We start from the raw sequence: 25,438 nt of genomic DNA on the forward strand, positions 1-25,438 counted from the left end.
AAACCAATGCACCATCGGAACCTCATTTGCCAGTAAAAAATATGATAATTAGTTTTTTACCCTTTTATCTGGCAACAAAACTGACACCTTTTTTTTTACAAGGAGTCATGTTTGCATAGACCACAATACATGCAGTCATAATGCAAACAAAAAACACAACTCTGATAATGTATGCACAGTCCTTGAAGTTGATTGGTCCACACCCGAGACAGCTTTCCTTAGAACCTAGTCTCACATGGTGTTGGACCAGATGATGCCAAAAGGCGCCTGAGACAGCTTTCCTTAGAGCCTAGTCTCATATGGTGTTGGACCAGATGACGCCAAAAGGCGCCTTTTGGCGTCATCTGGTCCAACACCATGTGAGACTAGGCTCTCAGGAAAGCTGTCTCGGGTGTGGACCAATCAACTTCAAGGACAGTGCATACATTATCAGAGTTATGTTTTTTGTTTGCATTATGACTGCAGGTATTGTGGTCTATGCAAACATGACTCTTTGTAAAAAAAGGTGTTAGTTTTGTTTCCAGATAAAAGGGTAAAAAAACATTTATCATAAAAACCAATGCTTATACGCCTTACGGAAGGTGGCCGTGAAATGTTTATGATTTGGGCCGGTATCTTGGTCGTGTTTTAAAGTGTGGATAGGGTTTAACTTGAGTCACTGTAAACATTTAACAACACATTCCCACGTAAGTAAAGTTCATTTAAAACGAGTGGAAGGACCCCTCATAGTACGAGGGCCCCCACCCCACCTCTCCACCCCTGAGTGCCCCCCACACCCCCACCCCCCTCACGTGTGACAACCCCCAGGCCCCATAAAAGTAATCTGCTGTTTTGTTGCAACAAAATGACAAGATAATATGGATTGTGAGGTCGTTTTACATTTTCTAAGATTCAAAGAATATGCTGGCAAAATAATTACATTAATAGGAGCACAAATTTAAAAGTTCAAGCACTCTTAAATTAACTCTGTCAGTCTTCTCTATTTGTTAGTCCTGCCTCTGTGGTATCGCTGTGATATACCTTACGAAATTTTTCCACCGTTTTAATGCGAGTCAACGCAATGTTTATATGTTACAAGAATAATCCTGTTTAAAATGGCAACGGCCCACAGGATAGTTATTGTTGGGATGGAGAGCAGCCAGTAGCCAGCCAGGAATCAAAAGGCATAGATTATTTTTAATATTAGTATGATGTTAAAGGGGTTTTCCTCTTGGATGTTTTAAAATTACACTTTCCAATACAAACCCACAGTTGAATTGGCTTTTTAGCACTTGACTAGTTAATGTAATTATGACGTCTCTTTACAAGTTGTCTTTCTGAAATTATTAATAATGTGCTCTGCCCTGACAGAAGCTGAGATTAAATATTGTACAGTTCGTGTTTTTGTCATAGGTTGGCCTCTAAACTGAGCTGAAACTAAAATATGACTGTTCTAAAAATAATTACCATTAAAATGTTCTATGTCCTTGTGTGCAGCTGAAAGACATCCAGACGGCACTGAGTGGGGAGACGCCAGTATACCGCGAGCTGGTACCAGGGCCCCTTTTCCGGCGCGTGGGAGCCTCATGTCGCCATGACCCACACTCTGACATCTCAACCGTCTGTGTTATCATATGATGCTCACGGGGCTACGCAGCATGTGTTTCCCACCACTGGGCCACCTTTCTGTCAGATTCCAACATTCGCTGGGGAGATGGAAGTTAACACTGATCATCTGAATGCAAAAGTCTGACCTTAGCATGTGAGCAGTAAATATTTTCCACCCATATTCGCCGGTGGCTTTAGCAGATGTCTGAAATGGCCTGTTATTTAGAAATCTGGCTTTCATAGTTTACAGTACTTTTGAAGTGTGAAAGTAGTGAGCATAAATCTAGGGGTTTTGTTTCTTTCTTTTGGTCTCGTAATGGGAATATGACATCTAAGTTTTTTTCAGAATCATAATATGTAATTATACTGGAGGAATCCGATGAGATATAAAGCTATTTTTCACAGCTGTTCAGTAGTTTCACAGATGTCCAGAAGTTTTGCATGTGACATGCTGCAAACAGTGTCCTTGTTGGACCCATTCAGTTTCTTGTGTGGTCAAATAATTATTGTGGCCTCAGCTAAGATATTTTTTGAAATCATAATTTCATAAAATGAGATTTAAACGATTCTGAAAGTGTGTTTGGCTGGAAGAGTGAGTCTAAACTTTATTCTAAATATTATACAATTCTATTTATACAGGTATCCCTCGATTTGAAGCTTTCGTGACTGCAAGGATTCATATTCTTAGGTTTTTTCGGTAAAGTCAACGTAGGTAAAAAATAAAAATTAATAAAAGTAAAATAAAAATCACGACGTTTCGGAGGCAACACAAGCTTCCGTCTTCAGGTGGAACAGTCACAGCACGACAGCTGTATCAAGTGAAAGAAATTCCAAGAAAACTGTATTTTTATATATACTGGTTGAGGGTGGGAGGAGCCAAGGTAGGCCCTGAATTTTATTTTTGTGAGGTTTGGTGCGGCTGAAGCACGCTGTTAGAAAAGAGCCTTTGTTGTTGTGTAAACTAGGTGCGGATGATGTAAAGGTGCATGTAAAAGGGACTGAGCCTTTTTGTTATGTAGAGATGATGCGGCTTAAATTGCTGCCAGGAAATTAGTCTTTGTTGTGTAGAATGGTTGACTGAGCCTATTATTATGTAGAGGTGGTGCGGCTTAAATCGCTGCCAGGAAATTATTCATTGTTGTGTAGAATGGTTGAGACATGTACATCGGGCCCTCCGGATGAACGGATACTCTGACCGCACCATCCGCCAAGCTGTTTCTCCCACCATACAGAAACAGCCACATGAAACTCCGATCAAAACTATCACATTACCATACATAGCAGGCGTGACCAAAAAGATCTCCAAAATTCTAAACAAACATAAGATTCAAGTCCGATTCAGTACAGTACATAAAATTCGTGATCTAATTCCATCTGTGAAAGATGTAATTCCTGACTTACAATACCCTGGAGTCTACAAACTGAGTTGCAGTTGTGGTGATTGCTACATTGGAGACATGAAACGTCATATGTCTGATCGTGTCCGTGAGCACAAGTCAGATCTGAAACACGGCAAAACTGATTCTTCCGCCGTTGCCGATCATGGCTACAACGCTGTGGGCTCTCATGAAATTGTCTTTTCCGAGACTAAGGTGCTCTGCAAGCCTCCTGGCTACCATCAAAGGTTTGTACACGAGGCCATCCAAATATACAAACACAGACATAATTTCAACCGTGATGATGGGTACAAACTTAGTAATCATTGGACAGATGTTATTAACCATGCAAAAAAGATTTAACTACACATATTTGGAGCATTCCTGGCAGCGATTTCAGCCGCACTACCTCTACATAACAATAGGCTCAGTCAACCATTCTACACAACAAAGACTAATTTTCTGGCAGCGATTTAAGCCGCATCATCTCTACATAACACAAAGGCTCAGGCTCTTTTACATGCACCTTTACATCATCTGCACCTAGTTTACACAACAAAGGCTCATTCCTAACAGCGGCTTCAGCCGCACCGAACCTCACAAAAATAATATTCAGGGCCTACCTTGGCTCCTCCCACCCTCAACCAGTATATATAAAAATACAGTTTTCTTGGAATTTCTTTCACTTGATACAGCTGTCGTGCTGTGACTGTTCCACCTGAAGACGGAAGCTTGTGTTGCCTCCGAAACGTCGTGATTTTTATTTTACTTTTATTAATTTTTATTTTTTACCTACGTTGACTTTACCGAAAAACCTAAGAATAGGTATCCCTTGCTTTATGCGAGTTAGGTTTGTGCGATTTCGCATTAATGCGGCTAATCTGTTACTACCAAAAATTCACTACATGTGGTTTTAATTTACTCAAATGCGGCTATGCGGTTGGACGTGAGACAACATTGTGTGTATTGTATGCGCTGCTCGACAGGCAGCTGTCTTGTGCCGTGCATTGTGGATTGGGTGACTGCAAAGTTCATACTACGCAATTTCGATTTGAGCGGGATTTTTTGGGAACACATCAACTGCATAAAGCGAGGGAAACCTATAGCATCCAAGTTCTAGCGCATTGCAAGACAGTACAGAACGTATAGGAATATTTTTTTTATTGAGGGAATGACGCAGTCAGAAGAATACAGAAAAGTCTTGAGCCTTGACTATGTGGAGAAAGTCGACTGTACAGACGTTGTGGGCAGGGATTCCACACTATGGGGACAGCAGAGGGGATTCAATTATCTCTCACTGAGCGAAGGTCGTCGAGTGGGCCTTCAACAGAGAGCCTTAGTTGCTGGAGCAGAGTGTGAGTAGAGGGGATTGAGTGAGAAAATTATTATGACTTAAGAGATAGGGAGGGATGAGTCCATAGAGGTTGTCAGGTAGTATTAAACCCAGTGGAGGGAGTGAATGTACTTTGAAAGCTCTAATTATTTTCCATGTGATTAACAAGTTCATCCCACTGAGTCCATTTCATACTTTGAATGTCACCCACTGCAGATTATTGTCACTTGTAACATTTATCGATTTACATATTATAGTTAGTTTGTAGACATGCCATTATACCAGAAATTTTCAGGACATTAACCGAATATCATTGCCGTTTGAGGACACCATTTTCAAGTTTTACAGCTGTGTTGTTTTTGTGATGTAATGATATTTTTGGGTGTAAAAGACATATTATAACGTAAAAAAGTGTTTGCATCCAGCCTTTTGATAGTTCATTAACTCCTGTTCATGCTGTGTTTGAAATATCATGAATTGCATTTTACTGGGTTTTTTTATTTTATTTTGTCATTATTGCGTGTATTTAGCAGTTTGAAGTTTTAGGAGGTGAAATGTTCTTACAATAGTCATATGAGACCTCGTACATATCTAAAGCAACTTTCATGCATCTTTCATGCAACCTTGGCTAATCTAAAAATGTTTTAGCATAACGTGAAAATTATATTTATAATGTACACTTGCATTGCTATCGTCTTCATTGCTTGGGACTTGGAAAATTAAAAAACAATTGCAAAAGAAATAATTCATCAATATTTTAACTTGCTTAAGACCAGATTCCTTTGTTGACACATGGTTTAGGCGATGTTCATTTGTTTGAGATCCAACTGAATACGATTTAAACTTATTCTAGGCTTTTGTGTGTGTGCTTGACATTGGATGAGCATTTTTGACAGATTGCCAGCCTCATAAGTCTCACAGACCTGTTACAGCGCATACTACTAACTTCTTAACTTCTGCCTCACTTGGTATTATTGTAGCCACATACATAAATTTAAACTTGAGTAAGAATAGAACAAGTGCAGCGTTTGTGGTAATTGTGCATGTAATAGGCACAATGGGAATAGACTAACTACAGGGCCTCCCAGGCTCCCCGACTCCAAGATGTCTCTTGTGATAATCATTGCTTAGTCTCAGCACCCACCGGATGTTATTTCGTACAGCCTACCCTGAAGCCAGAATATTCCCATTAATAAACGAATGTAGCCTAGACATGCAAATATAAAGCATATATACTCTAATGATTACTTAAGATAGTACAGATCCCTTCATTCCATGAGTCATGTGAGAGTGTTTAAACAAGAAATAGATTTGTCCCATTACATATCCTATCTCTAAATATATGGTTATACAAATGAAGCAGAGCGTACAAAGAGTCCTGAGTATGGGATCTTCATGTTTTTATTAGAAGCAGTGTACAAAGAATGTGCCAGTTCCACACTTGTTTTACACAATGAATACCACCATTGAATATCAAACGGCAGCATTTCCAAATTTTGCTTGGCACAATTAATGTAGTGGTATGCATTTTCCTGATATTAGCTAAAGTGAATGCATTTTTTTATATATTTCTAAAAATAGTAAAGAGCAATTCCCTCTTGATTCGCAAATTATTTAAGATTGGAAATACAATGACGAACATCCTTTATAATTACGTATGATTTAATTTTCACAAAGAAAAAACAGTGATTAATGAATGTGACTATTTTTTGCCCTGCAAACTTCCATCACGTAAATAATTCATTACAAACCACAGGACTCCATTTCGGTTGTTTTCATAAAATTCACAGGTATTGTGTTTTCACAAACACCTTGCCTAGCTGTAGCCAAGCACCGTAATGTATTGCAACAAAAATATCAAAGTAAAAAAAGACTGAACGTAATTTATAAAAAAAAATCTAACAATAGGTACCCACACTGACCACAAAAGCACAGAAACAAGGCCACAACGTGAACTGAATTCGCCAATAAACACTTGTGTTGTGAATGTGTTTAAAACGCACATTCCAAAGAACGATATATCAAGGATTGCGTTTAGGATTGACGTGTGTGAGTTTGGGTTTTGAATAAACTTAGTAATGAATACGAAAAATTGGTATCCTTATTATTGCGTGGGTGGCTCATCTTCCTGTGTCTTCTTTGCTCTAGCTTGAGAACCTGTAACACAATTACTGAAGTTATTATTGAACCACAAATATCACGTGGAAGCCTAAAAAATGTGTTTACATTTTAAATGTATTTTTACTCTAGAATTTTTCCATACATAACAGCGAAGTGAGTAATGTAGTTGTGGGAAAGAGTGAAATCTATCAGTCTAAGGTTAATATAATATTTGCTGTGAAGGTTTTGAACATGAAGCCTTAAATAGAAGCGATTTAAAAAGGCAAAAAAAATTACCTTTATGCGGACATCTGAAACAAAAAGAAAACATTCAATTCTCTCTCTCAAGTAATTTTATACCAGGTCCCTGAAGAGTTAATTGGTTGCACTTGGAAAAAAGAACTCAGGTCCTGATTCATCTCGAGTTTGTTTACACAGAGTTGTGTAATCTAGCACTATGTTGACATTTCAGAAAACTCTATTGCACTTAATTCACATCCCAGTTTGTGGCCTAAATATCTGCACGGTTCATTCACAGTCCGTAAAAAAATTGCATGTGCTAATCTCCTTCCAACGCACCAAGCTGACCAATCGGTGTCACATGAAGTCACGCATGCTAAAAGGTGTTTGCATCCTCCGCTGAGGTGTATAATGTATTGTTAAGCCTTCTTGGCTTAGCAATACTTGATGATAAGTGGTTTAAATGATGATACATTGTGACAGCTTATGACAAATGTTGGCAGTGCCCTGAACCCTGTCAATTTTGGGCCATTCCAAGATTTTACGAGGAGCGGCCATCATTCCGCCAATAAGTGACAGAATGATGGGCAAAACTACAATATGAATCAAGCCCTTAATGTCTCATAGGTGACACATTGATATCATTAGGTCATTTATTACAGTAAAATAATACATCCTTGTATTGTCAGTCACATAAGGTAAAAGTGTGTGGACTCTATGGGGTCTATAGGATCCATGAGCTGGTTAACTTTGCAGAGACTGATCAACAGCACATGCAGCAGTTAAGGAGGTGGCAGTGAGCGCTGCTGTGCATATTGGGCCTCACCTGGCTGGTGACAAGTCCTTGCACATTCAGCCTCTGTGTCGAAGCGGTTGGCATTGCCACCACAGCCACTGTACCAGAATTGGATGCAGCGCTGCTCGGTGCCATCATGATGCCATTTGAGGGCAAAATTCTGGCAGGTGCCCTCATTGAGCGGCAGCTTGCACACCTCTGCGAAGCAAAGTTGCAAACAATTGCCAAAGTTACGCTTCGTGAAATAAATATATATCCAGTTGGGTGGTGCTATGGCAGAGCACTCAGCCCGTATGTGTAAGGTCATACATTAAATTCCTGTTTGGCTAGGCCAATTATCCCTCCAGGATCGAATACCACTTTGTGTAAATCGTGTCGCTCACCATGGAAATGTGAAATTACTCCAACGGTGGTTAGTGCTACCACAATGCTACGTCCAGCAGGGAGGCACTTTGACAGGAACTTAAAATAACAATAATTTGACCTGCCTGTAATTTTTTTTTTTAAATTACATAACATAAAAGGGGTTTATTTATGATGTGCTACTCTCCACTCTGCTTGAGTGAAAAAGATTCAGTGTCCGCACGGACTATGGGGTGAAATGCCCTGCTTTCTGTTGTGCGATCACAACCATGTGTGACTGAAACATTGTGGGTAATTCTGTGGCTACACCATCAGGGTGCACTAAAGGACACATTTCTTGCAAATTGTTTTTACTTTTTGAACATAACTCCCCAAATTTAGTCAACTTAAAAAAATATGAAGGTTTCCAATAAGTGCATGTTTTCATTCCTCTAGAATGAACAAATGCGTTACCAACACATGCATCGCGGCTATGGAAATGTATTTTACTTGTCCATCGTAGTCAATGGGTACAATTCCTGTACTGTCCATGAGCTGGAGTTATGTTTATGAGAACATCTAACTTACACATATTTAAGTTTATGTTGTAAATTGGGAATGCCAGTGTCGTCAGTCACCATAATTGAAGACTGGGTGAAAATTCATTGCTTTCTAAATAACTGTAAGTGTGTTTCACTTCTAAAACAGTTATAATTGCCAAAATATCACCAGCCAGACAATTAAAAACTGCAAATAAAAATAACAATATTTCAACAATATCGAGTCACTTAAGCTTCTCCCCACAAATGCACAACTTATGTCCATATTTGAAGATGTCAGCCCAGAGCACAGCCATGTGGCTGAGAGTGGACATTTTAGGAAGGAGGACACGCATGTTGGATGTTTTGGGCATGAAAACAAAGCAGTATCAATCAATGTGCTCAACTTAACAGAAAAATATACCAACCTTTGCTTTTCACAGCAGGCTTTTCCACTTTACCTACACAACCAAAACAACATTTTAATATGCAATTTCAGTCATAAAAATACAAGATTGCACATGTTCATTTTGATATGAAACCGAGTAAATTTACTTAAGGCTGCAGTGTCTCACACACATTCCGATGGCTCAGTGGCGATGAATCACTTGAGAATGTTCAGCAAAAATAAGATTAAAAGGCTCAGCCTGGTTCAAATATAACTCAAACGTTTATGGGTAAAAACCATTTAAGGAGCTGCAAATGTGTGTATTCATGAGTGACTCGGAAGGGTCACTACTTGGCTCCCTAAAGGAAACTGCCGAATGGGGTGGTTGATTTCGTTAAAGCTCCTAATAAGCCATTTTCCTTTTCGACGCCTGATTACTACAATCACAAATTACATTAATGTAATACTTCTCATTTGTCATGTAAACGTACGTGAAAAAGTTTGCACAATACATTTTTGGCGGAGGTCTTTGCCATCGGTGAGGAGGTTGCCGACCCATCTGTGTAAAGTTTGAGTGATCTCTCTCACATAATACTTGGTAAAACGTGTTTGGATATTTGGTGAAGTAAACATTTCCCATCACAATTTGAAAGTATTGGCAATGTGGCTTACATGCATTTATATCGACAGGTATGAAATAAAACATGTAAGTGCAAATAAATAAATAACCATGCATCTTTAAAGGTTTCCATAAGGGGTAGGAGATACGCTGCACTTTCCACTTAACATCAGGATGCACTGAGAACCATGCTTTGTGACTGTGAGAAATCACATCCATATGAAAGCCATTATAATACGCGATGCCTAAACACTTCATCTGTCACCTGAAACTAATACAAATGCATCTTATTACAATGGGAGGTCACAGGATGTAAGTAGAATGTTTTAACCTTCACTCAATGTTCACAGTGGCCTCACAAAGGAGGCACATTTCATGCCGTCGCTAGGCCAAGTTTGCTTGTATCTGGTTTAAATCATACGCACGGGTCTTCAGGATTTTGTTACTGGTCCAGTATACAGTAGCTGCTCAAGGGCGCTTGGCCCATCTCATGTCACCTGCATTGTCGACGAACACATTGTGCGCATGCCTCTCCCCTGCGTGTGGAAGACATGCTTTGCATGGCACAAAAAACACGAGCTTGTCCTACTACTCCCAAAAGAACAATAATTCACGAGCAAGTGTGAAGGGACGTGTACTACGATGCGCCCCCCTTCATTGTCGTCGCAAGGCGGTTTTTGTTTCCGAGCGCCGTTTTCTATTACTGAACATGTGCGAATCGCCATATGCCACGCAGGCGCTTGACAACGGGCTTATTGAGGTAATTTTGAATAACGCCAACCTGACAACCCAATCTATTCACACCGGATTAAGGCTAGACATCTTAACACATAATTACACTTTGCGTTAGTCATTATATATTTTTGTAAGTGTTGCAATCTTCAGCTTTGAAGTCATAATAGCAGCACTGCTTTGGTGAGAAAGTAAATGCAGCCGCAAATGTAATATTTGTACTATTTTTCTACGTATTTACCTTCAAAGATTCCCCGCCTCTGATTTCCAGTTTAAATAATTGCATCTAGCGAAGTGAGGAGGTAGTGAGCCTGTGGCAGAACTGCAAGATTGAGAATCGTCTACCACACCATCACCGACTTACATAGCACATTGCCAGCCAAGAATGGGATGACATTTTTTAGAGGACGGCCACCCCAGCGATGAGATTCAGTTAATCTACAGGAGCGATGTGGATTATGGCACCACAGAACCCTTGAAAATGAAAAAGACTTGGGGGCGACCCTCATCCAGCAGTGGATAGACCATGACTGATGATGCTCATGCTGCTGATGAGATGCTTTCCTGAGCATCTCATATAGCTCGTGATGCTTATTGTAAAAGGAAAAAGTTTGCCAATGTCAAGCCTTTTGCTTTTTTACATGTACAGTATAAGACACAGCAGCTTCAAGTAAAGTGTGTTGATAAAATCCAGTTGTGTCCTAGATTTTATTCCTTTGAAAACACATGTACTTACGTTTTCAAATTGAAAACATGCTTGCATATTATGAAAACAGCATGTGCAAAAAAACAATGATGAAATATGCAAAGTGCATACTATAAGGTATTTGAATATCTGATATCATTGGTCAATAACATTTGAAATTATTTTCCAAATTCCAATTGGGATTAAATTTTGTATTCTACTGTTGACACCTTCTCTATCAATGATCTCTCATACTTATGATACAGTCAGGTTTAGCAGGTGACTCGTATTGAAATACACTTGCTATTTTATACATAAACATGGAATTTGTCGATAAAACTGTAAAACATGTATGTGTTTAATTAAATACGAAGACAATTAAATATTGCACATCCGCCAAAACTCTTTTGAGCCAGTTAAATATGAGGTTGTGCAATAACACGATTTAAACAACCCTCAGAATGACAGCGCTCAATTTACAAAGGGTTGTGAACTATTATAATTATTGAGCATTATATAAATAGCTTAATGTGGCACTTATTTATTCCCTCATGGATTCGCCTGCAGTTAAGCGGCATTTCATTACTTGTTGGCTACGCGTAGCGTAAGCGGTGGAAATATTCAATTGAATCAGATAAAGGCCGGCCGTTATTGATGCAAAATTGAATTGGCATACAGTAAATCCTTCTTCAATAGTACAAATCTTTTTTAAATCTGCCTGCAGTGATGCTTCTGCTGCTGAACTGTTGGATTGCTGCTGGCTACATCACATGAGGGTTCATCCTAGTGTTAGAGTGCTGTCACAGCTGGAACAGACTGCTGCTGTAGCACGATGTGAGGGATGAGGGGGGGGGCGCCTTACTGGGGCTCAGGCATGTCCGCACGCACTCCTCCTCTGTGGGGAAGCGGTTGGCGTTGCCGTCGCAGCCGCCGTACCAGAACTGGCCGCATCCTCCCGTGTCGTTGTTAAAGTACCAGAACGCCTGGAACTTGCTACACACAGTGCCGGTGTCGTACCCGCCCATGCACTTGTTGCCTAGCCAGCAATGTACATGACATGACATCAGCTCAGGGGAAAATGGGAGCTGAAAAAATATTTTTCTGTCTTTCAATCTATTTTGAAATACGTTTGCATACCATGCTGGGTAAATATGTTAGTGAAAAAATATATTATGAAATCTTTAGGCGATGCAACACATGCAGTTTTTTTTAAAGAGTGAATTGTATGTATGGCAATAACCAAACAATATGGATAAATCGTCGTAAATGTTGTGTTAATTTGAGCTGAAATTTGTGGTAACTTTGGTATGTTACACACCAGTGGGCTCCTCGGGTTGTGCAGACGAAGAGGGAGACGTGAGGTGCACCTCTGTGCCAGCGTCTCCCTCCTCCATTCCCTGAGAATCCCCCTCAGAGTAGAACTCTGGCAGGCCTTCCTCTGATGTACCGCCAATTGCACTTTCCACTCCCGAATCGAACGCGGAGTGTGATGGCGAGTGCTGGGGCTCGCTAGCCTGCTCGGCTGCGCTCTCTGCAAGGTGGACAGTGTTCGCTGACGCGGCATCTGACTGCACATGTCCGTAACTTGCAGTCTCTGTGGTCAGAGGGGCAGAGGTATGCGTCGAGTCTACAGGAAACCCCCTTTGATTCTCAAACTCGTTGACACTAAAGCCAGCGGAAGCCGTGGAAAGTAATGGCGATGAGCCGCCTTCTGCGGCTAGCATGTCGACGGAATGGGGGGTGGTGATATTTGCAGCAGTGGCGGTGGTGGTGGTAGCACCAGTAACAACAGCAGCGGCAGCAGCAGAGGCAGCGGTGGAAAATGTAGATCTTTCAACTTGCCCATTGAGAGCCTCCCAGTAATCTGAAAACGATGCCAGCGTGTGAGCACAGAGCAAAGCGGCAGTGAAACCCCCAAGTACCGAGAACCGCAAGAGCAAAACTACAAGTGAGTGCAGTTTACAGACCTCTGAAACAACCCTTCTCAGAATGCCATTTATATAAAATGTTAAAATTGTGACCCAACAAACTCCATTTCTGTGCAGCAGCCTATGTGATGTGACACCAAAGAGGAGGACGACAAAAGAAAAAGTGTCTGCCACTATAGGCTGTGTATGTGGATTGATGGTCGTTGAGACCTATTTAAACAAATCAATGACAGCCAAGCGTTGACAGGAAGGGTAGAGGTCAGGAAACCCAAATAGCACACCAATTTGCAGAGGTGCAGAGACGAGGTGTCAAGGGTTAGGTTTAAGAGGGTGATGATGGGGACAACTCAATGGTTTCCTGGTGCCAGATCCATCAAGAGTAACCCTCATAGAAGTCCATTATGTGTGCTCAGACTTAAACCATAGGGTACACCTCAAATTGCTTCTGTGGACACAATTTTTAATAACTATCGCAGTATTTATACAATTCTCTAGTAAAACTAAATTGAACTGCAGTCCACGGTATTTTAATTTCATTATCTTAATCATTACAAAATGTACACACGTGCACTCGATCACGTAAAACGGTTTCTAACAACAGATTTATATCACCTCTCATGATTTCGGCAATGTCTCCACGATCTCTGTGAGAGTAAATAACAAAAACATGTAACATCATTATTGTGTGTAACATGCACAACCTAAACACATTTGGAACCAATGTAATTTGCTTAACGTATAGCATGAGTGTGGGTTTTGTGTGAATATGTGGGTGTAATTGATATGTATTTGCTTTTACACGTGTGTTTGTGGGAAACAGATGACCTCAGGTTCATTCCCAACCATAGCTTACCTCAGGTAAGTGATATCTGAACAGGGTCTAAGAACCTTGCGTGATGTGCATACACACCACTTCTCCGTGTACCATTCCAGCCTTCATAGGTACTCACAGCACTTTCCCCAACAGCCTGAAAAGACTACATATGGGAGATCTTTGTCTTTGTGTGTACAATGTATGTATGCGGATTTGTGCATCTCACTCACGTTTCATCCCCCTGTGGTGTCCCTGCGCGACCCTTCTTAAGCCGCGCACACTCTGCCGACATGGCTTTAGGTGGGTACTCAAATATATCCTCTGCAGCGGAGTGTGCACCATGTTCAGGTTCACAAGGATGGGGGAGGGGTTGAGAGGAAACATGTGTGATTATATGTAAAGTTGAGAAGGCATGAAATTACCTTGATTGTAATTGTTGGGTCACTCCATGCAAACTCGACCACAATCCAGAGAGGATTCCACATCAAGATGTATATTTTCTGTTATATTGCGTTGTGGAAAATAGAGATCACACCACATCTTTGAGGGGCTTAAACACATTGTGAGGCATGAGGACTTGTGGTAAAAAAAAAATACTTGGACATGGAAATAACCCAGATATGAGTTAGACACATTTTGACATTTGCAATCACTGACTTTAGTATGAGTATGCATTTAAGAAGTGGCATGCTTGATTTAAAACAGGATATTTGTTGCAAGCTCCCAAATAATGATAATTAATGTAATCTCTTGAGATAAATGTGAATTGCTGCAGGCGATGTACACAATAAGGGGAATTAGATTTGTTTTGTTGAGCTTTCCCCTGAATAGTAATATTAGATATAATCATTAATGGTAAACTGTCAAACATCAACATGTTAATGTTATGTTTCTCATACTGGCATATGCTAGGACACTAGCATATGCTAGGACACGGTTTTGTCGTATTTATACCCTTTATGACGACATGTAGGTGACCTATCAGAGTTATACTCAAAGTACAATTGTCAGTTTTGTTATTTGCCAGTGACATGGGAATGACACATGAGCAGCAATGATACAATTGCTTTGTTTTGCCCAAGTATGGAAATATTGCCTTCTCAGTTTGTAACCATCATCACGGTTGAAATTATGTCTGTGTTTGTATATTTGTATGGCTTCGTGTACAAACCTTTGATGGTAGCCAGGAGGTTTGCAGAGCACCTTGGTCTCGGAAAAGACAATTTCATGAGAGCCCAGAGAGTTGTAGCAATGATCGGCAACGGCCTAAGAATCAGTTCTGCCGTGTTTCAGATCTGACTTGTGCTCGCGGACACGATCAGAAACATGACGTTTTGTTTCTCCAATCTCATGAAATTGTCTTTTCCGAGACCAAGGTGCTCTGCAAACCTCCTGGCTACCATCAAAGGTTTGTACACGAAGCCATACAAATATACAAACACAGACATAATTTCAACCGTGATGATGGTTACAAACTGAGTAATCATTGGAAAGATGTGATTAACCATGCAAAAAAGATTTAACTACACTTATTTGGACCATCTTATTTGACAGACAACTATTACAGGTTATTGATAGACAGCCAGTTTTGTTTTACCAGGTTTAGTTTTTTCTTTCTTTTCTCACACTTTTGTTATGTATGCTAGGCGTAGTCACAAACCGCACCTCTCCATAACAAACGCTCAGTCTTTTGTTATGCAGTCTATTCTTAGTCCTAAGCCTCACCTTACCATATTAATAAAAAGTGTGCCGTACTTGGCCCTTCCCCTCTTCAACCATTATATATACGGAGTGGTAGCTCTTGTAATCTCTCATTTACGTGATACAGCTGTCGTGGCTGTGACGGTTCCACCTGAAGATGGAAGCTTGTGTTGCCTCCGAAACGTCGTGATTTTTTATTTTATTTTACTTTTATTAATTTTAATTTTTTACCTACGTGACTTTACCGAAAAAACCTAAGAATATGAATCCTTGCAGTCACGAAAGCTTCAAATCTAGAAGTTATGACTTAAACTGGATAATAACGTCATTCCAATGATTGGTCAGTTGGTACCCATCTTTTCGGTTGAAATTGTGTCTGTGTTTGTATATATGGATGGCTTCATGAACGAATCGTTGTTGATAGCCAGTGGCAGTGGCGTCACTAGGGTTGGTGTCACCCCCATGGACCTCCTCCTGTCTCACTAGCACAGCCACCGTTGTGTTGGTTCGTTTACATTGACATGCTAATCTCTCACATTACAATGGCCACCTCCACAGCTGCGTCGTCATGGAGGTACATCACCGATCTTACATTGACATGCAAATTCAACCTCTAGCCCTGCCCACTTATCCTTGGGCTGAGCCCATATCAAACCTATATAACTTCGTGTTTCAGCAGCTCTTCCGCTGTATTTTCTCCTGCCTCGGCAGCTCTCTCGTTATATTTTTTCACCTGATGGCGATTGCTTGTGTTACGATTGAAACGTCGTGATAATTTTATTATTTTTCTATCTACGTGGCTTTAGCGAAAGACCCAAAGAATACTAACAACAAAATTGTTTTGTAAATTCTTTCTACATTGAATTACAAGATTATTAGTTACAACATTATTAGTAACTGAGCGGAAGCCTTTTTTATTTTTCTCCTTTTCCTTCAATTACTACTTGATTCTCAAAAAAGTTATTGATATCGGTTCACAAATACTAATTACCACAATATTGTAGCTAAAATACCAGAAAATTTGACAAAATCAGCGACTACAAAAACATGGGCAATGTTTTTGTTGTTATAACTAACTACGGGGATATTTTTTAAATAAAAATAATAATACATTTCTGCTGAAACACTGCACAAAAATTGTATAGACAGTCATTTTGGTGTCACCCCCTCTGATGGTGTCACCCGGTGCGGTCCGCACCCCCCGCACCCCCCTAGTGACGCCACTGGCCAGTGGGTTTGCAAAGTACCTTCGTCTTAGAGAAATCAATTGATCCTACCGTGTTTCAGATCTGCCTTATGTTCACGAACACGGTCCGAGATATGTCGCTTAGTTTCCCCAATGTAACTACTGCCGCAGACACAGCTTAGCTTGTAGACGCCGGGATATTGCATATCAGGGATCACATCCTTCACAAATGGGATCAGATCACGAATTTTATGTACTGTTATTTTATTTACATTGTTTTCCAAATTCTAATCCTTAATTTATTTTTCTTTGAGGTAAGCATATTTTCTATCAGATATCTTACCAATGTAAAGCAATTAATTTAGCTCTTACCCTGTGTGTGAAAAGCGATTATAAGTGAAGGCTGCAACGTGCATGCAGGCACCCATGTCAGAGTTTGGCACTGATTACCTTTATTACTGGTGCGAGCAGAAAGTAGGGGTTGCCACCTCCATGATACAAAAAACCAAGACGTCATGGGATGAAGAAGAATATATCACAATACCGTATAGAGGAGAGATGCATGTAAATGCATTCTCTTGAGTGGTGTATCATTTTCCAACTGACAAAAAACATAAATTTGTATGTCCCAGGAAGGCTTATAGACCTTCTAAGACAGCTACCACAAAACAAGACAATCCTGGGAAAACCAAGACAGGTGGCAACCCTAGCGGTGGGTGCGGTGTGGTGGCATGTACACTCACGGCTGAGTATGCTGAAGAATGTGTGAAGAAGGTGTTGCAGGTACGCCTCCTCGGCCCCCCCGGCAGTGCTCACTGTCACCTGGTGGATCTCAGCGGGGGTGCTGGCGAACATGGAGATCGGCACCTGCCGCGCACCAGGGCCCAGCCCCACGACAAACAGCGCCAGTCCCTGGCACATGGCCCCTGTGGCCACCTCTGTGCTGCGCACAGCCTCCTCGCGCAAACTCACATCCATGCCCTGCCCGCTTGTCAGCAGCACCACTGCGCGCTTCTTGCGCGGCAATGTGGCGTTTCGGAAGGCATTGCGGGTGACCCACTGCAGGGCCTCGGCCGGGCCGGCGACGGTGGTGGAGCCTGAGCTCAGGGGCTGCAGCTTCTGCTGCACGTGTTCCAACAACTCGTCCCGACCAAACTGAGTGAAGCCAAACTCCACCTTCACTGCGCTCTCCGTGGCCTACGCGCGCCCGGGCAACAAACACGGCAAGATTAACGGTGTGGGCAATGACTGACAATACCTTCCATTTCAAACAACATATTCAAGGGCGGTGGCGCATTAGGAGTTGCGTGAGGAGAAATATTAAGTAATGAATGATGATGAAGATGTTATGAGATGTTGTTTTTGCATACTGCTCCTGTGGCACGGGCTCCAAATGGTGAGTACTGCAGCAGGGAAAGACGCGACTGTGCGCTGCCACGCGGCGCGGATGTGACGGAGATCTGTTCGATGGCTCTCTTCACCAAGCGCTGCACCATGGCAAACTGCGCCACATCTATAGAGCCGTCCACCAGGAAGGCGACGTCAGCCGCCAGCTCCACCGGAACATTGCCAGGGGTCACCGCACACTGCACGTCTGGGTTGCATTGATCTAGGAACAAGCGGCACAAAGTAACACATTGGCAGTTCACGTGTGTGCATGGGTTGATACAGTGTGACGCCCATATAAAAATCGCAGACTTCATAAAAAAAACACAGTTGGGTGGGAGTTCCCGTGCTTCAAAGAGCATTGGGTAGTGCTCATCTACAAAGATGCTCCTCCATCAATTGGTGGGAATTGCAATGGTCATACTTTATAATGAAACAAAATAAAGGGTAGGTGGCTGCGATGAATGAGATGTGTGAGAAAAGCTAAAGGGTTCCACACCGAAACAGACGGTGCACTTGAGGGCGCTTTCCAGTGCTGCTTCTTGTGTTGCCTGGGCTGCTGGGAGCACCACCACCCTGGAGAGCTTGGTACTGTCAATCTGCACAGCACAAGAGCACAGGGTTCGAGGAGTTACCATCGCACGGACTCAATCTCTCAGTTAATGCACCGAGAAACGTCTTGTTACAAGCATTCCATGTGTTTGCTTGATTTACCGTTTTGTAGTCTGTTTGGTTCTCAAAAGGAGGCTTATGGACAAAAATATGAGCCTATTACATCCAGTATAATGTTTAAATATAAGAACTTATTAGTTAATCTTAACAGTTACTTGTATTTTTCTTTTACGAAAATTCCCTTTCCTGTCATTGACATTACTCAATATTTGTATCTACCAGAGATGATCACCGAAGCCATAACTTGTTGCCCTTTTTCTATAATGAGGCAGCAATAATTCTGAGGGCAGCATGGAGTTTTTGATCTCTGTCCACGCGTACAACATCATGGTGGCTGTGAGGCCGCCATCCCTCCTCCGCCATGTCTCTCTGTGCGCACCTTGAGCGCCTGCGTCATGTGGGGCAGCTTCTCGAAGGAGAGCACGAGCGTCGTGATGTCATTGGCCACCAGCTGGGCCGCTCCGAGACTGACGGCGTCGGCGTTCTGCGAGGGTCCATTGGTGATGAACACCGCCACTTTGCGCAAGAGCCGGCCTTGCCGCACGCGCTTGAACGCGTTGCGCGCAACGTACTGCATGGCCCGGCCCGTGTCGCGCCGCCCCCCGCCGCCGCTCGCCGCGAACGTCACATTATCGGTGCGAGCGATGGCGTCCTCTCGGCTGCGTGGCTCGGCGAAGCGGAATCGCGTGGTGGTCGCGACGCCGTCGTAGGTGAGCAGCGCGACACGCGCCCCCTGCGGGCACCCGTTGCTGCGGGCCAACGTGAGGCCCTGCAGCGTACGCTTCACGATGGCCTTCATGCGGCTCAGCGTGACGGCCGACGCTCCCTGGGCCACGTCGAGCGCAATCACCAGCTCGGTGGGGTACGCGGGGCAGTCCTGCTTGCCTGCGCACACGCGAGGGGGAGTGGGTGGGGAGGAGGCCCGGCGCAGGTGCCCGTGTGGTGCAGTGGGGTGGGAGATGATTCGCAATTAGCCTGAAAGCTTCAAAGAATGCAAAGGTACAAGATGCAGTGCATGTCAATAGCTCATGTGAAATGTGTTTTTTAAATATTCAGTAAATACAATATCTGGATGTGTATACAGTGAAATCTTACCTTGACAGCAAGCTAGAATGAACAAGAAAAGAGAATATTACATTAAACATTTTCCATGACCTTTTCCTTTGACTTTAATTCAAATCTCACAAATAAAGACAGTGCTCTGTGTGCAAAGACACTTACTGCATTTTTCTCGGATTGTATTCACCAATGTACATACCTGAAATTACAGCCGAAAATATATTTAACATGTAAGTAAAAATGCATACTTCAGCTTTTTCTTTTATGGAATAAGACAAAGATCATAATGAGATGTTTTAATGAAAATTCAGAAGACACTTACATTTGGGATGGTTCCATCTCGACCTCTGGGACCCTGTAATGAAAACAAGGCACCTTATAAGAGCTGTTCTTTGCAGGGGCAGTGCAATATTGCACAATAATCCGATGGAATGAGTTTAATGACGGATGGCCATTACCTCCTCGCCTGCAGGTCCAGGCTCACCAGTGCTTCCTGCGGCTCCAGACTGGCCGGAATATCCCTGTTAGACGATAAAAAACACACTTTATCAGCAAAATCCAAATTATCTTCATCGTATTATGTGTTTTGAGTGGCCTTCAATAGCCACTGATTGGTAGAGTACAGAAAAAGCAGTGTAAATCGCAAGTGGAGGTTATGGAATTGGTGCCATATTTACTGCTTATATCTCTCACATCGCCGACCCCCCCCCCCCTCCACTTCTAAAACCATTGACATTCCTTTTATCTGTAAAAGCAAAGATCTTCATAACCCAAGTAGCTAAAGGAAAGCAGATTGTCGTCAACATTCATGCAAAAAAAAGAAAAATACTTATCATAGCAGTGCATACCTTTTGGCAGCAGAACAGCTTCACAACTCATAACGAGCACGTAATATTGGTTGAAAAAAATCACAACGCATGATGAACAATGTTGTCGGCTGGCGCTGCGGTGCTACTAATGACGTGATCTCTGGATGCGAGGAACCTTACCCGCTGGCCTCTCATTCCCTTGGAGCCTTTTGTGCCGTTTTCTCCATCTGAGCCGTCAATGCCCTAAACACAAACATCGGTCGACATGGCCTTTCGCCCACCAGCATGCGGTCGCATTAAAATGTACCTTAGCACAAATTGGGATAATTAAGTGCACTTATTAAGGCGAGGTGCTGCATTGAGTGTACTATAAATTACCCGCAATCCTGGGTAGCCCATCAATCCTGGGTCTCCCTACAGGAAAAAACAAAACATCTGAGCATCCAAGTTTCCAGAGACTCAAGAGCGGCATGAAAGTGGGGCATTGTTCGGTGAAACTACCACATCCTGAAGGCCCTTGCATAGTGTTTTGAGAACTAAGAGGCAGAACGTTTAATTTATTTCATCAAATTACATAATGCTTCATCATGGGACCTCCTTTGTCAGTACCAAAATATGAAAATAGGTTTTCCCCTTTTATCTGGCAACAAAACAGGTGTTAAAACACCAAACTGAAACTTTTTACAAGGAATCATGTCTGCATTAACCACATTGCATTCGGACCACAGGTTTTGTGGTTAATGCAGACATGATTCCTTGTTAAAGGTTTTAGTTTGGTGTTTTTACATCTTAACACCTGTTTTGTTGCCAGAAAAAAGGGGAAAACCTATTCTCATTACATAATGCATCAAAATAGCGGATATCCATAGTGATATATTTTCAAGCTGGTGCTGCATTTTAGAGTGTGTATGTGTGTCGATTTTGAACTGTACATCCTGGAAATATGTTTGAATAAACAATAATTAGCAACAATTTTACAAATGGAAAAGCTTACCTTTGAGCCGTTCACTCCAGGAACACCAATCCCATCGAGTCCCTCAATTCCCTGCAAATATGGTCGCCATTACAGCATGTGTTTTCTGTGCAGGTTTATGTTTTGTAATTTGAAACATTCATGTAGGTTATTATGAAGAGGAACTTTGTTACAGTAACGGGTGTTCTTACTGTCTCTCCCCGAGGCCCAGCTGGTCCTGGTAAGCCCTTGTCACCCACAATCCCAGATTCCCCCTGTTGAAAGGTATGTAAAAGACAATGCTCATAATCATACAGGAATAAACCAAAGACTGCCTTTTGGCGAGGATTAAAGACTAAGACAGTTACAGCCCTTCATCTGTGGATGGCAAGATCACACCACATACGGTACGTGAATTGATGGTTTCAGTCTGATTAGCAATTACTCTACAAAAATGTTCTGCCTCATAGCAGGTGTGGGGGTGTATACACAGGAATTTCCTGTTTTGACGTTGAGTTTGGTCACGTGACCAGGAAGTTACAATTTAAGATTCTCTCAGCCACGCGGCAGGGTGTCAGCCATTACACAGAGTACAAAATGGTGGCACAAATAGCGTCTCAGTTAAGACAGGTGCATCTGTTCAGTGTGGGACTTTAAGAAGCATTGTCTGTAAGTTCGTTTATTTTCTTATAATACTAGGAATGCTGTTATAATGTTAGAATGGCCGTTATAATGCTGTAAATGCCTTTATAATACTGTTAAATTGTTAGGATAAATATGAGGCCGAATAAACAATGAAGCCTGCCACTTGTGTTATTGTGAATGTTACATGTAATTGCATTTGTCGAGTCAGACTTGTACCCATGTAACCATATTGCGATCTTGAGAGCAAGGATGATGAAATATCTCATCCACAGTTCAGTGTTATGTGTAGTGCTATACATTTAGGCTGCAGTATGGTGATTACACGATGTGCCCTTATTTAACACAGTACCTTATTATCTTGTATAGCTATTCAGTACTAATGTAGGTGCCTGGTCCATCCAGGATCTATTGTTGAGTTTCATGTTATCTAAGACAATGTAATGATGCTGTAGTGTTAATTCATTGTATTGATATTTCCAAGTATTAACAGATGCTGTATTTCTGCTGTGTTTTTCCATAAGTTTTACCTCTTTCAGTTCATTAAATACGTTTGGAGTCGGATGTTCACCCTGGCTCTGAAGGTTTATTGAATGCGAGGTTATCTACTCGGATAGTGGGGCAACGCAGCGCACAGCGAGGCCGAGACAAAAACACTTAACTAAATTGGGTTCTGCACTTAATTTGGCTAAATTCCAGTTCTATGCAAGCGGGTTGAAAAGTGCTTCCTTCAACTGGGCAAACACAACGTCACTTGAAGGGATCTCAGAGGTAGCTCTATAATATCTACTTCATGAGCCAATCTCTATCTTGAATGGATGCACTGCTCTGCGAAAATCTGAATACGTATTTATCTCATGCATGACATCGATAGCACAACTGGGATAAAAATGTGGGAAAATAACATGGCAAAAAACGGTTTGGAAAGTTCTGTATGTGTCATCCCAACACATATACCTTTCTGCCTCTTGTTCCAGCCCTCCCAGTGTCTCCCTTGGGTCCAGCTGAGCCTGGCTCACCCTGGTGACATAGATTATACTCAGACATATCCATACATCACGCATTGCATTTCACATTAATCCTGGATGAGCTTTCCACCATTTCATTCCACATTACAATCAAGAGGGTAATTGGTGTGGCTACCGTTTCATATACCTTGCTGGGTCAGGTTCCACTATACAATTCAGCCACATGCAGCCAAAGTTGAAAGGAAAACATTTAAGCAAAATATGATCTGACAAAGCTTACAGTAATAGTCATTGAAGGTAAGAAAATAATGAAACATTTAAAAAGAAGAACTAAAATAATCCTGTTCAGGGACCAAACTATTCAAGTAACATGCAGTCTGAAATGTGAATAATGCGTAATTATAATTGGGGATTGTAGTGGTGTCGCCCAGGGTTACGCTGTCAACTGTGAAGTGTGACTGGTGCCTGACAAACTCACCCTGAGCCCGCGGATGCCAGCCTCTCCTCTGATTCCAGGCTTCCCTCCAGGCCCATTGTTGCCCTGAAGGATATATCATCAGAACAGTTATAATTAATGTTCCAGGCAATGGCTCAATCCCATGTTTGACATTGCAAAAAAAACCACGTTAAACCAAACCCCATTATATAATATGTTAGCTCATAATCACTACCAACAGCGAAGTATTTCTGGTCATATCCAATTAGATTTTGAAGGGCGCACATATAAGCAAACCTCATGTCTGCAATGTGGATGCAACTGCATTGTGTGTTTTATGCATCTGAGATTCATGGTGGTGGTGATGGACCGGGCCTATGTTTTTGACGGCAAGCCTACCGCGGTGCCAGGAGACCCGCTTGCTCCAGTAGGTCCAGGCAAACCAACAATCCCTTTCTCACCCTGTGCCGCATCGCACACAAAGGGAAATTGACATCAATTGTATACACACAGGCAAATGCAAACATAGTTGTATTAAACCAAGACTCTGTATGACTGTGGGTGATTAATGGAGTATCCTTTACCTGAGGCCCTTTTGGGCCACGGCGATCGCCTGAGCCCTGCCATGAAAACAAACGATTTCATTAAAGTTGGTAAAAAGAGTTATAATTGTTTAAGTGGTTTATAACGTTGTGTTGTGCATGTGTGTATGTATGTAAACTCTACATGTGGTTTATAAAACCAATATTGTCATACATATACAGTACTGCCATAAACGGTATTTGCATATTCGTAGGATTTATATAAAGATAGAGTAACATGTTCTGACGCAGCATGCTTTTCCAAACAAGAATGCATTTTCATAGGTTTCTGATCTATGCATAACTGTACTCTAATAAAGAATTAGCCAAAATGACTGTTTGGTTTGGCATTACAATAATTTGCTGTTGTCCATTAGATGCATGTCGTCCTTCCAGGCAGCACCAGTAATCAATCTGCATTTTTTGCCTTTTTGATTACCTAGTGAGTATGTTCCATCATCATACATGTCAACCACACAGGGTGAAAATCAGTGAGACCCTTGAGAAAACCACAATAAACTGAGAGAAAACCCCAGGAAACTGAGGGAAACCCAAGAAACCGAGCCACAGACATTTAACTGTCATGCACACAAGACCTAATCTACCTTTAGAGAAAAGAGGGGAAGTTATTAAATGAGTTTATGTAGCTGCAATAGGCTACTGTCCACCACTTAGTGAACACACCCATAATACTGTACATAAACCAATTGATACTAACTTTACATAGTTATTATTTTCACTGCTTTTTTACCACAAAGAGGCTGTAAGTGAAGAGAAACCCTATTGGAGTTGACCCTTACATAATACCTGAACCATCGACCACAGCAGCTGCCGGTGCATTGCAATAGATAGGGCTGAGTGAGTTATTTTCAGATAAACAACAAAACAAGTGAGAATCCATTGCATGACCATGAGACACTCAACGTTGTGAAAAAACGTGCATGAGTCTCATGGGTAATTCATCCTTGAGACCTGACATGTATGCGTCATGCTACATGTGTAGTTTGTCAAATCAGGTTTTGTTCAAACAAGTCCATTGACAGGGCACGGCAATAATGATAGCAACTCGATACTGACAATGTGTTAGGAAGCCTCCAGTTGTACTGTAATAGCACAAATATTTCATTACCGCTCTGATAATAAATAAAGAAAAATCAAACACAGTAGTGCATAGGGACAATCAGCAGCACACAAGGAAGACTTGTGTCAACATGCGGGCTACTTCACGACCACCAGTTCTGGCAAAGTAGCATAAGAGCCGATCATCACACTCTAGCGAGACACAGCTGGCCACAAGCCGTGGCTTATACATCACATCTGTATTTTGTAGGAAATAAATGTTTATATTCGCAGCTCAAACACAGTCATGAGTAATATGCTCTGGCTTACAGGAGCTCCGGGTTCACCTCGTCCCCCCGCGTCTCCGTCTCGCCCGACGTCTCCCTGCGGATATGAGGCAGCAGCTGCAATCAGTTCACATCTCCACACCCAACACATTGGAGCCTTCCCCTCCATCCTCCACGTAATAGACCCACTCCCTGTTGATCATTCCCAGTAACAGCCTTCC

General features: G+C 41.9%; 2 protein-coding genes across 2 annotated transcripts in view; one reads left to right on the forward strand and one right to left on the reverse strand.

Annotated features, from left to right (window-relative positions):
• Nucleotides 1-2,246, forward strand: part of LOC133344971 (kinesin-like protein KIF28) — a 69,607-nt gene extending 67,361 nt beyond the window's left edge. Inside the window, exon 25 of the mRNA XM_061555304.1 lies at nt 1,477-2,246. Within this exon, the coding sequence (XP_061411288.1) occupies nt 1,477-1,617 (141 nt within the window). The 3' untranslated portion in view covers nt 1,618-2,246. The remainder of the gene's footprint in view (nt 1-1,476) is intronic.
• Nucleotides 2,247-5,672: 3,426 nt separating this feature from the next.
• The window catches only part of LOC133345096 (collagen alpha-3(VI) chain-like), a 45,524-nt gene continuing 25,758 nt past the window's right edge, over nt 5,673-25,438 (reverse strand). Inside the window, 25 exon segments of the mRNA XM_061555573.1 lie at nt 5,673-6,453; nt 6,694-6,707; nt 7,463-7,630; nt 8,742-8,774; nt 11,600-11,773; nt 12,056-12,331; nt 13,278-13,309; nt 13,710-13,800; nt 17,110-17,563; nt 17,737-17,975; nt 18,252-18,351; nt 18,804-19,309; nt 19,520-19,531; nt 19,646-19,682; nt 19,806-19,838; nt 19,942-20,004; nt 20,473-20,535; nt 20,671-20,706; nt 21,287-21,337; nt 21,457-21,519; nt 22,844-22,906; nt 23,333-23,395; nt 23,690-23,752; nt 23,875-23,910; nt 25,261-25,314. Of these exon segments, the coding sequence (XP_061411557.1) occupies nt 6,331-6,453; nt 6,694-6,707; nt 7,463-7,630; nt 8,742-8,774; nt 11,600-11,773; nt 12,056-12,331; nt 13,278-13,309; nt 13,710-13,800; nt 17,110-17,563; nt 17,737-17,975; nt 18,252-18,351; nt 18,804-19,309; nt 19,520-19,531; nt 19,646-19,682; nt 19,806-19,838; nt 19,942-20,004; nt 20,473-20,535; nt 20,671-20,706; nt 21,287-21,337; nt 21,457-21,519; nt 22,844-22,906; nt 23,333-23,395; nt 23,690-23,752; nt 23,875-23,910; nt 25,261-25,314 (2,847 nt within the window). The 3' untranslated portion in view covers nt 5,673-6,330.

Source organism: Lethenteron reissneri, chromosome 21, assembly GCF_015708825.2.
Source record: "Lethenteron reissneri isolate LAM-NWPU_2019-01 chromosome 21, ASM1570882v1, whole genome shotgun sequence".
In the NCBI taxonomy this organism is placed as follows: domain Eukaryota; kingdom Metazoa; phylum Chordata; class Hyperoartia; order Petromyzontiformes; family Petromyzontidae; genus Lethenteron; species Lethenteron reissneri.